General features: G+C 43.6%; 1 protein-coding gene across 1 annotated transcript; it reads left to right on the forward strand.

Moving 5' to 3' along the window:
• The first annotated feature begins 6,166 nt into the window (after positions 1-6,166).
• Positions 6,167-12,859, forward strand: LOC306925269 (protein S100-A13-like). The gene is made up of 3 exons (XM_079503996.1): positions 6,167-6,294; positions 10,934-11,065; positions 12,156-12,859. The coding sequence occupies exons 1-3, from the start codon at positions 6,283-6,285 to the stop codon at positions 12,315-12,317; spliced, it is 306 nt and encodes a 101-aa protein (XP_079360122.1). The 5' UTR covers positions 6,167-6,282; the 3' UTR covers positions 12,318-12,859.
• The last annotated feature ends 82 nt before the right edge of the window (positions 12,860-12,941 follow it).

Raw genomic sequence — 12,941 nt, forward strand, 5'->3', positions numbered from 1 at the left:
GCAGACAACATGGTTAGCACTCCATAGCATATAGCAGCAGACAACATGGTTAGCATCCCATAGCATAGCAGCAGACAACATGGTTAGCATCCCATAGCATAGCAGCAGACAACATGGTTAGCATCCCATAGCATAGCAGCAGACAACATGGTTAGCACTCCATAGCATATAGCAGCAGACAATATGGTTAGCACTCCATAGCATATAGCAGCAGACAACATGGTTAATAGCACTCCATAGCATAGCAGCAGACAACATGGTTAGCAGCCCATAGCATAGCAGCAGACAACATGGTTAGCACTCCATAGCATATAGCAGCAGACAACATGGTTAGCACTCCATAGCATATAGCAGCAGACAACATGGTTAGCACTCCATAGCATATAGCAGCAGACAACATGGTTAATAGCACCTCATAGCATAGCAGCAGACAACATGGTTAGCACTCCATAGCATATAGCAGCAGACAACATGGTTAATAGCACCTCATAGCATAGCAGCAGACAACATGGTTAGCACTCCATAGCATATAGCAGCAGACAACATGGTTAGCACTCCATAGCATATAGCAGCAGACAACCTGGTTAGCACTCCATAGCATATAGCAGCAGACAACATGGTTAGCACTCCATAGCATATAGCAGCAGACAACATGGTTAGCACTCCATAGCATATTGCAGCAGACAACATGGTTAATAGCACCCCATAGCATATAGCAGCAGACAACATGGTTAATAGCACTCCATAGCATATAGCAGCAGACAACATGGTTAGCACTCCATAGCATATAGCAGCAGACAACATGGTTAGCACTCCATAGCATATAGCAGCAGACAACATGGTTAATAGCACCTCATAGCATAGCAGCAGACAACATGGTTAGCACTCCATAGCATATAGCAGCAGACAACATGGTTAATAGCACCTCATAGCATAGCAGCAGACAACATGGTTAGCACTCCATAGCATATAGCAGCAGACAACATGGTTAATAGCACCTCATAGCATAGCAGCAGACAACATGGTTAGCACTCCATAGCATATAGCAGCAGACAACATGGTTAGCACTCCATAGCATATAGCAGCAGACAACATGGTTAGCACTCCATAGCATATTGCAGCAGACAACATGGTTAATAGCACCCCATAGCATATAGCAGCAGACAACATGGTTAATAGCACTCCATAGCATATAGCAGCAGACAACATGGTTAATAGCACTCCATAGCATATAGCAGCAGACAACATGGTTAATAGCACCCCATAGCATATAGCAGCAGACAACATGGTTAGCACTCCATAGCATATAGCAGTAGACAACATGGTTAATAGCACCCCATAGCATATAGCAGCAGACAACATGGTTAGCACTCCATAGCATATAGCAGCAGACAACATGGTTAGCACTCCATAGCATATAGCAGCAGACAACATGGTTAGCACCTCATAGCATAGCAGCAGACAACATGGTTAATAGCACTCCATAGCATATAGCAGCAGACAACATGGTTAGCACTCCATAGCATATAGCAGCAGACAACATGGTTAATAGCACCCCATAGCATAGCAGCAGACAACATGGTGAGCACTCCATAGCATATAGCAGCAGACAACATGGTTAGCACTCCATAGCATATAGCAGCAGACAACATGGTTAGCACTCCATAGCATATTGCAGCAGACAACATGGTTAATAGCACCCCATAGCATATAGCAGCAGACAACATGGTTAATAGCACTCCATAGCATATAGCAGCAGACAACATGGTTAATAGCACTCCATAGCATATAGCAGCAGACAACATGGTTAATAGCACCCCATAGCATATAGCAGCAGACAACATGGTTAGCACTCCATAGCATATAGCAGTAGACAACATGGTTAATAGCACCCCATAGCATATAGCAGCAGACAACATGGTTAGCACTCCATAGCATATAGCAGCAGACAACATGGTTAGCACTCCATAGCATATAGCAGCAGAAAACATGGTTAGCACCTCATAGCATAGCAGCAGACAACATGGTTAATAGCACTCCATAGCATATAGCAGCAGACAACATGGTTAGCACTCCATAGCATATAGCAGCAGACAACATGGTTAATAGCACCCCATAGCATAGCAGCAGACAACATGGTTAGCACTCCATAGCATATAGCAGCAGACAACATGGTTAGCACTCCATAGCATATAGCAGCAGACAACATGGTTAGCACTCCATAGCATATTGCAGCAGACAACATGGTTAATAGCACCCCATAGCATATAGCAGCAGACAACATGGTTAATAGCACTCCATAGCATATAGCAGCAGACAACATGGTTAATAGCACTCCATAGCATATAGCAGCAGACAACATGGTTAATAGCACCCCATAGCATATAGCAGCAGACAACATGGTTAGCACTCCATAGCATATAGCAGTAGACAACATGGTTAATAGCACCCCATAGCATATAGCAGCAGACAACATGGTTAGCACTCCATAGCATATAGCAGCAGACAACATGGTTAGCACTCCATAGCATATAGCAGCAGACAACATGGTTAGCACCTCATAGCATAGCAGCAGACAACATGGTTAATAGCACTCCATAGCATATAGCAGCAGACAACATGGTTAGCACTCCATAGCATATAGCAGCAGACAACATGGTTAATAGCACCCCATAGCATATAGCAGCAGACAACATGGTTAGCACTCCATAGCATATAGCAGCAGACAACATGGTTAATAGCACTCCATAGCATATAGCAGCAGACAACATGGTTAATAGCACCCCATAGCATAGCAGCAGACAACATGGGCACAATCAATGGAAATCCATTCAGCAAAAAATACAATTCAATTCTGACCTTTGATGTCTTCAATCACGTAGTAATCCATAATCAAGGGCAGATGCTGTTGTGGAGTTGCCCAGTAAAGCTGAAGTCCTCAGGATACAACTGTTGTACAGTAGCCTATAAGCTAGCTCCTCTAGGGACTGCTGACTTTGTTTATTTCCAAAAACTTTGCAAGTTTGACATTGTGAAGCTAACATTTAGGCTACTCTCAGAGAGGCTTCTCATTAATATTTAATCATAAACAAAGACGCAAGTTTCTGGGGTGAAGACAAACAAAAGCTGCCACATTCTAGAAACAAGCACATGATGACAGGCATCAGGCAGGCATGACCAATCAATCTATGCAGGTACAGATGGACAGGCATGACCAATCAATCTATGCAGGTACAGATGGACAGGCATGACCAATCAATCTATGCAGGTACAGATGGACAGTGCCAGTGGCTACGGATGCAAATAGGAAAAATAATAATAATAATATTACACCCACTGCCATATTTTGCTAAATTGAAAGCAGTGATTGGCATATTCACATTATGTTATGCAATGACGCTACTGTCATCATATCAAACAAATGTAAAGCATAGTTTTTGCTGGGCCGAGATCGGAAATACCTGGGACTAGGCCCAAGTAGGACCAGGTGTGGATACGCCCCTGGTGGAGAAGAGCTGTGGACCAGGTGTGGATACGCCCCCTGGTGGAGCAAATGTGTGGACCAGGTGTGGATACGCCCCCTGATGGAGCAGAGCTGTGGACCAGGTGTGGATACGCCCCCTGGTGGAGCAGAGCTGTGGACCAGGTGTGGATACGCCCCCTGGTGGAGCAGAGCTGTGGACCAGGTGTGGATACGCCCCCTGGTGGAGCAGAGCTGTGGACCAGGTGTGGATACGCCCCCTGGTGGAGCAGAGCTGTGTGCGTGATTCTCTCTTTTACATTGTCCAGGACCAGCGAGGGACTGGCGCACTGCCTGAAAAGAGGAGTTAACGGGCAATTATGGGCACTAGATTTGCCCGTAAGCCTCACGTTTAGCAGCATATACAGTTAATATACGGTAATATACAGGTGTGATGGTACAATTCGGGAGTTTACTGGAGTTTGTTGGAAAGTTTAACGGGAGTTTCCTGTAATAGACACATCCGTATTCCATGCTTTTTGCGCAGATGTGTGCAACCCACCTGTTTTGCCAGAAACACATGAAGAAGAACTATCCTTGAATGGCCATAACTGCTCTGTACCTCTGAGAGTGTTCACAAATAAATGTACACTCTCAGAGTTATAAGGCCGGGGGTCCTTAATTGCAAATAAAGCCAGTGGCGTGCACAGATAGACACTAGGGGGTGCTAGAGCACCCCCTGCCCTTTTGGCAATGTGCCCTTTTGAAAAAAATCAGGGAAAAAAAAACATTTTTTTCCTTCTTTTTTTTTGATTTTTCAAAAATAGCAGACCTACAAGCTCATAGCGCGCCACTCGGTGGCGCGCTATGAGCTTGTAGATCTGCTATTTTTCAATAGCTAAAGCATAACATAATGCTAACACCAAAAGGGGTTCCCGCCCAAAATGGATTAAGGCAACCGGCCGGTTCCACGCGCTGCACAAGGTGCCCTTTTTTAACTTGAGCACCTGCCCCTCTAAATGTCTGTGCACGCCACTGAATAAAGCGTTTGAGAAACCACCATACTGTAGTGTATGTGTGTATGTATGTGTGTATGTGTTTGTGTATTATATACTTTCGTACTGTACCTTGTGGCCATGTCATGTATGTACAATCATTTCTTGTTTGTATACACAGGGCGCCATTGCAGAAGAGACCCTGGTCTCAATTGGATTCCCCTGAAATACAGGTTTCAATAAATAGTGTCGTAGTAAATCTGTGTCACACATATTCCGAAGAAAACCTGGAGACTTGGCATTCTCATGATCAAAATAAGAACATTATAATGGTGTTGGTAAATGGGGCATTTATATAGCGCCTTTTTATCCAAGGTGCTTTACATAGATTGTGCATTACATTCACCCATTCACACACACATTCATACACCGATGGTGGAGGAAACCATGCAAGGCACCAACCAGCACATCGGGAGCAATTAGGGGTTCAGAGTCTTGCTCGAGGACACTTCGACACTAACTCTGGGGGAGCCCGGGTTCGAACTGGCAACCTTACGGTTACCACCCCTGAGCCACTGATTGGATAAAGTAGACCTTTTAAGCAGTCACCATTACTTATAAGAGTGTGCACCCTAGCTGTGACCCTAGCTGTGCAAGGTCACAGAGAGAGAGAAATATTTCTATATTTATACTGTAGGTGTCTGAAAAAGTAAGACACGTATGATTTGATTCGTGATGTAACAGGTCGTATTTGCTTTCATCCATGTCATTTGCTGTTAATATTCATATCACATGATCCATTCATTTTGGGATAGGTATCCCGGGCAATCATTAAAATATGACCGTTCTTAAGACTCCATGACTTGTGTTTACAGCCTGTTTATTGGACTTTATATAGCCTTTGAACAATAACGACGCATTACCTTTTGATGAATTGAACAAGGTGGACCCTCTTGTAAACACGTGTAATGCTTTATTGGGTCGTCCACTCACAGTTAACAGTCTTTGTATTGAGTTGTGCTTGAAATATCCTGTAATTCTGCAAACTGTTAATAAATATTTCAATCAATCAATCAAACCACCGCCGCCGTTGGTGTGTAAAAAAAGAAAATGTAAAACGTGCCACGGACACATTTCAATGAGCCCCGCTCAGACAGGCACTATTAGATAATGTGACCCCTCCTCAGACAGGATCTATTAGATAATGTGACCCCTCCTCAGACAGGCACTATTAGATAATGTGATTCCACAGATTTACAGGGCAGTGATACCTCTGGGCACCAGATACAGTACAACTCCACTACTTCAGTAAAAATACAGATCATACTCCTCATGGTCAAAATGTTACTGCAACTACAATTAAGTTACTCTGTCAAACTGTCGTACTTGAGATAAAGTACCGAAGCATACTTGCTTTTAAGAGACAGAGAGAGAGAGAGAGAGAGAGAGAGAGAGAGAGAGATAGAAAGAGAGAGAGAGAGAGGGAGGGAGAGAGAGAGAGGGAGGGAGAGAGAGAGAGAGAGAGAGAGAGAGAGAGAGAGCATGTTGAACAGGAAGGTGGAATCCGGTTTCTTGCAAAGTGGGAGGATTCTGTGGAATGTAGGAGTGGTGTGTGTGTGTGTGTGTGTGTGTGTGTGTGTGTGTGTGTGTGTGTGTGTGTGTGTGTGTGTGTGTGTGTGTGTGTGTGTGTGTGTGTGTGTGTGTGTGTGTGTGTGTGTGCGCGTGCGTGTGCGTGTGCACGCGCGTTTGTGTAATGTTTCACCACAGAGTAACTTTGTTAACACCGGTCTCTTCCTGCTTCTGTCCTGTTGGAAAAAAGGCATCGTTATGGCGGAAAAGGTAACATTATAACTTTATGTTTTCATCCTGATATTCACCTAAATGTATCACTATTACAATGTAGTCATTTATCACCTAAATGTATCACTATTACAATGTAGTCATTTATCACCTAAATGTATCACTATTACAATGTAGTCATTTATCACCTAAATGTATCACTATTACAATGTAGTCATGTATCACCTAAATGTATCACTATTACAATGTAGTCATTTATCACCTAAATGTATCACTATTACAATGTAGTCATTATCACCTAAATGTATCACTATTACAATGTAGTCATTTATCACCTAAATGTATCACTATTACAATGTAGTCATTTATCACCTAAATGTATCACTATTACAATGTAGTCATTTATCAGACCCTCTTAATCCAGTGTGATTTACAGAACGCAAGGTAAACACATACATAGAATGCAGAGACAGTGTAGTGTCTCAGTAAACTATAGGATCATAGAATGCAGAGAGACAGTGTAGTGTCTCAGTAAACTATAGGATCATAGAATGCAGAGAGACAGTGTAGTGTCTCAGTAAACTATAGGATCATAGAATGCAGAGAGACAGTGTAGTGTCTCAGTAAACTATAGGATCATAGAATGGAGAGAGACAGTGTAGTGTCTCAGTAAACTATAGGATCATAGAATGCAGAGAGACAGTGTAGTGTCTCAGTAAACTATAGGATCATAGAATGCAGAGAGACAGTGTATAGTGTCTCAGTAAACTATAGGATCATAGAATGCAGAGAGACAGTGTAGTGTCTCAGTAAACTATAGGATCATAGAATGCAGAGAGACAGTGTAGTTTCACGATGAACGCGTGTTCACTCGTAACACTGAGCAAACACTGCAAATAGAATCCATCTTTCCAAAACATGAATGAACAACATAGTCTGTGGTTTGGTGGTTGCATGAAACCCTCAAGAATCTTGAAGGTTGTATTCGACACTAAACTCGCAAAAATGATGTTAGAACGCAACATCGTACTAAATTTCTATAAATAAATAGTATGCAATCAAAAAACTACAATAATCATCACATCAGGGGTTCCCGAAAAGTATGAATTTTGGACATAATAAAGGCTCGTGAAACCTTTATTAGAAATTATTTACTGAACAGCGGTCACGCACGCACGCACGCACGCACGCACGCACGCACGCACGCACGCACACACACACACACACACACACACACTCACACGCGAGGTCACAGATGGACTAAAATGGTCCATCTGGGCCCCATTTGTACCCTCATCATGCACCCTCATGGTGTGTATGTGACACACTGCGTTCACGCCCTCATGGTGTGTATGTGACACACTGCGTTCACACCCTCATGGTGTGTATGTGACACACTGCGTTCACGCCTAGAAAGTCAACATAGATTACATGGAGTCACGGAGTCATGACTTCACACCTAGAAAGTCAGCAGTTAGTGAGTGACTGTTCCCAATCACAGCGTTTTCAGGGTGACCAGACCCAATCATCACAGTGTATTCAGGGTGACCAGACCTTCATCACAGTGTATTCAGGGTGACCAGACCCAATCATCACAGTGTATTTAGGGTGACCAGACCCAATCATCACAGTGTATTTAGGGTGACCAGACCCAATCATCACAGTGTATTTATGGTGACCAGACCCAATCATCACAGTGTATTCAGGGTGACCAGACCCAATCATCACAGTGTATTTATGGTGACCAGACCCAATCATCACAGTGTATTTAGGGTGACCAGACCCAATCATCACAGTGTATTTAGGGTGACCAGACCCAATCATCACAGTGTATTTATGGTGACCAGACCCAATCATCACAGTGTATTCAGGGTGACCAGACCCAATCATCACAGTGTATTTATGGTGACCAGACCCAATCATCACAGTGTATTTAGGGTGACCAGACCCAATCATCACGGTGTACTTCCGGTTATACCACTTACCACTACCTTTTACAGGTTAAATTGCTTGTTGTCATATTGGACCATAGGCCTGATATTGTCTGTCATTCTGTTATTAAACCCCTCTGGCTTCTCACATTATGCTTTAAGATGCACATTTTGGTCATGGGTGGAATGGGAGAATATTTCTCATGTTATTTTAATAGGCTTGTGTTTCAGTGTCATTATCTTTGCGACATTATTATTAACCTCGCCTCGTGACACGCTCAATATATGTGGCCAAATTTGACTGAGGGGCTGCCATTGGATTCTTTTGAATTTTCGTTTTTTCATGTCATATGAAAGCAGGGAATCATAGCTTCAAATTGACATATTGGTTGCTCAGTTTGACCCACCAGTTTTGGAGATATATTTTATAGGTGTCTTGCAGAAAACAGTGAGTTGAGAGAACAGGCTTGAAAGGTTCACTTCTGTGGTTCTCTAACATTACACCTAGCTACATGTTTAAGCATTTATTTCATATTTACATGTTGATTTCAGCTCTGACACTTATTTCAGACATGATCTAGTATGTGAAGAGGCTGCCTGTGCTATTAACTATAAAAAATAAAGTTTTTCTCATCTGGTGAAAAGCTGGAATTTGCGCGATGGCAGGCGCTCAGTCAAATCTAGTCACAAATGTCCATCTCCATATATGAAGATCACAACACTAACCTCATCAAACCCTGGATAGACATACTGTACATGGAGAGGACTGGATAATCACCTAGATCTGCATATACTGTATGGAGTCGACCAGCAACTCTACATCTGACCTCAAACCTCAAACCCTTAGATCTCCATATATGGAGCTGACCTCCACATGTTGACCCTTATACCAACCCGTCCTTCATCTCCGATGCCTCCCTTTTGACGGATACCTGTCCATTTAAACTCTAGACAGGCCTTTTGACTGATACCTGTCCATTTAAACTCTAGACGGGCCTGTTGACTGATACCTGTCCATTTAAACTCTAGACGGGCCTGTTGACTGATACCTGTCCATTTAAACTCTAGACGGGCCTGTTGACTGATACCTGTCCATTTAAACTCTAGACGGGCCTGTTGACTGATACCTGTCCATTTAAACTCTAGACGGGCCTGTTGACTGATACCTGTCCATTTAAACTCTAGACAGGCCTTTTGACTGATACCTGTCCATTTAAACTCTAGACGGGCCTTTTGACTGATACCTGTCCATTTAAACTCTAGACGGGCCTGTTGACTGATACCTGTCCATTTAAACTCTAGACGGGCCTGTTGACTGATACCTGTCCATTTAAACTCTAGACGGGCCTTTTGACTGATACCTGTCCATTTAAACTCTAGACGGGCCTGTTGACTGATACCTGTCCATTTAAACTCTAGACGGGGCTGTTGACTGATACCTGTCCATTTAAACTCTAGACGGGCCTGTTGACTGATACCTGTCCATTTAAACTCTAGACGGGCCTGTTGACTGATACCTGTCCATTTAAACTCTAGACGGGGCTGTTGACTGATACCTGTCCATTTAAACTCTAGACGGGCCTGTTGACTGATACCTGTCCATTTAAACTCTAGACGGGCCTGTTGACTGATACCTGTCCATTTAAACTCTAGACGGGCCTGTTGACTGATACCTGTCCATTTAAACTCTAGACGGGGCTGTTGACTGATACCTGTCCATTTAAACTCTAGACGGGCCTGTTGACTGATACCTGTCCATTTAAACTCTAGACGGGCCTGTTGACTGATACCTGTCCATTTAAACTCTAGACGGGCCTGTTGACTGATACCTGTTCATTTAAACTCTAGACGGGCCTTTTGACTGATACCTGTCCATTTAAACTCTAGACGGGCCTGTTGACTGATACCTGTCCATTTAAACTCTAGACGGGCCTGTTGACTGATACCTGTCCATTTAAACTCTAGACGGGCCTGTTGACTGATACCTGTCCATTTAAACTCTAGACGGGCCTGTTGACTGATACCTGTCCATTTAAACTCTAGACGGGCCTTTTGACTGATACCTGTCCATTTAAACTCTAGACGGGCCTGTTGACTGATACCTGTCCATTTAAACTCTAGACGGGCCTGTTGACTGATACCTGTCCATTTAAACTCTAGACGGGCCTGTTGACTGATACCTGTCCATTTAAACTCTAGACGGGCCTGTTGACTGATACCTGTCCATTTAAACTCTAGACGGGCCTGTTGACTGATACCTGTCCATTTAAACTCTAGACGGGCCTGTTGACTGATACCTGTCCATTTAAACTCTAGACGGGCCTGCCCCAAAGTTATTAGTGCAGCTAATAAGCCAAAGTTACCCGGCAGCCGGCGAAAACTAGAGTTCTCAACAGGCCTGAAAATTAAGGCCCGGCCCTATACCTGGGCCTTCATCAAACCCTGTACACTCAAGACACTGCCCCCGCTGCCACCCTTAGATCTCCATATATGGAGCTGACCTGTTCTGACATTCCATATGTTGATCTGACCTCATCAAACCCTGTACACTCAAGACACGCTCCATATATATGGCCAGTACAGAATTTATTCCATATGTTGATCTTATGAGACACCATGCCGAAGCGCCAGCGCTCGCCCAGCAGTCTGCCGTCACCCAGGCGGATGAGTTTCTCGCCCTCAGGGCGTCTTACTGGTTATTATTTGTATTATTATGATTATTATGATTGTTATTATTGTGTTCACAGTATTCAGAACTGGAGTTGGCTCTCAACACTCTGGTCACGGAGTTCCACGGAGCGTCGGAGAACAACACAGCGACCCTGACCTCGGATCAGTTTGAAAACATGGTGACCAAACAGCTTCCTACCATGGCCAAGGTATTAATACATTTAGAACACTGACCTCAGAACAGTTTGAAAACATGGTGACCAAACAGCTTCCTACCATGGCCAAGGTATTAATACATTTAGAACGCTGACCTCAGAACAGTTTGAAAACATGGTGACCAAACAGCTTCCTACCATGGCCAAGGTATTAATACATTTAGAACACTGACCTCAGAACAGTTTGAAAACATGGTGACCAAACAGCTTCCTACCATGGCCAAGGTACAGATCAGTGATAACGCTGACCTCAGAACAGTTTAAAAAGCTTCCTACCATGGCCAAGGTATTAATACATTTAGAACGCTGACCTCAGAATAGTTTGACAACATGGTGTCCAAACAGCTTCCTACCATGGCCAAGGTACAGATCAGTGATAACGCTGACCTCAGAACAGTTTTAAAACATGGTGTCCAAACAGCTTCCTACCATGACCAAGGTACAGATCAGTGATAACGCTGACCTCAGAACAGTTTAAAAAGCTTCCTACCATGGCCAAGGTATTAATACATTTAGAACGCTGACCTCAGAACAGTTTGACAACATGGTGTCCAAACAGCTTCCTACCATGACCAAGGTACTGATCAGTGATAACACTGACCTCAGAACAGTTTTAAAACATGGTGACCAAACAGCTTCCTACCATGGCCAAGGTACTGATCAGTGATAACACTGACCTCAGAACAGTTTGAAAAGCTTCCCATCTGGCGTGGCATTGTGAAATCCATGATCTCGACCATGGTCGAAAAAATTATGCTGAAAGCATAATTCAAATGTCTTTGCCCTACTGTATATGTTTTTAATGGTTTCAACCCCTGGATTTACCATGACCCGCAATTTATGTTATTTGGATGAACCTATAAGGATCATAAAAAAACAAAACATTGAACGATTACTTTTGCAATTTCTTTTGGGTCAAATCTTAGATGGACTGGCCTATAAGTGTGTCCCAGGCTGATGGAGTCGGAATGAATGAATATATGAACAATGAATGAATGAATGAATGAATGAATGAATGAATGGATGGATGAATGGATGAATGACCGTTTGTTTCTGCTCTCTCTCTCTCTGTGTGTCCCTGCAGGCAGACGGGGGCGTGGGCCAGCTGCTGCAGAAGATGGGGTTGGAGGTCGGCCAGAGCATCTCCTTCGAGAACTTCTGGACGTTGGTCCAGGGCTTGGCCACCCAGCTGTACGGCCTGAAGAGTAACGAGAAGACCGCCAAGTGTAGCTGCCTGCTGCAGTAACCCCCCCCCCCCCCCCCCCCCGTGTGTGACCTCATGACCCACTTTAACCACTATTTTAAACTTTCGCTGTTGACAAAATAGCATGCATATCTGCTATTTCTTTGAAACAATATTGTGAAACTGTGGTGCAAATCTTTGAATATAATTATATATTATTTCACACTGAACGTTTTGAAATCAAATCTTTGCTTCTGGGGGGGGGGGGGGGGGGGGTCGTCCCTGTTACATAGCCTTTTCAGATGGGGGGTCGACGGCCCAAATACTTCATAATTCTGGGGGTCCTTGACATGAAAATGTTTGAGCACCTGCACCGATATAGAAACAATTCAGAAAACTTTGTAAAATCTGGTCTCAGGTCATAATTGGTTAAAGGGGTATTTCACATTTTACTCAGGCTTTCGTGAACACCCCAGGCCAGGGGTGGGCAACTGGCGGCCCAGGGGCCACATGCGGCCCCCACCTTCACTTAATGCGGCCCGCATGTTGATATCAGAATACTGATATAGTATTGATTTCAGCTGTTACAATTCCAAACCCGCTTTAATTACTTCATGACTGGTATTACAAATAATGTTATTGTCCTTTTGTGTCCAATGTAGTTATGTTAACAGTTCATAAAGTTAA

The sequence above is a fragment of the Electrona antarctica genome (genome assembly GCF_951216825.1).
Source record: "Electrona antarctica genome assembly, chromosome: 6".
NCBI lineage: Eukaryota > Metazoa > Chordata > Actinopteri > Myctophiformes > Myctophidae > Electrona > Electrona antarctica.

Bases quoted from the DNA above. Each gene is read 5' to 3' on its own strand.
- LOC306925269 (XM_079503996.1), top strand. The intron at 11,066-12,155 runs GTATTAATACAT...GTGTCCCTGCAG, and splicing joins AGCTTCCTACCATGGCCAAG to GCAGACGGGGGCGTGGGCCA.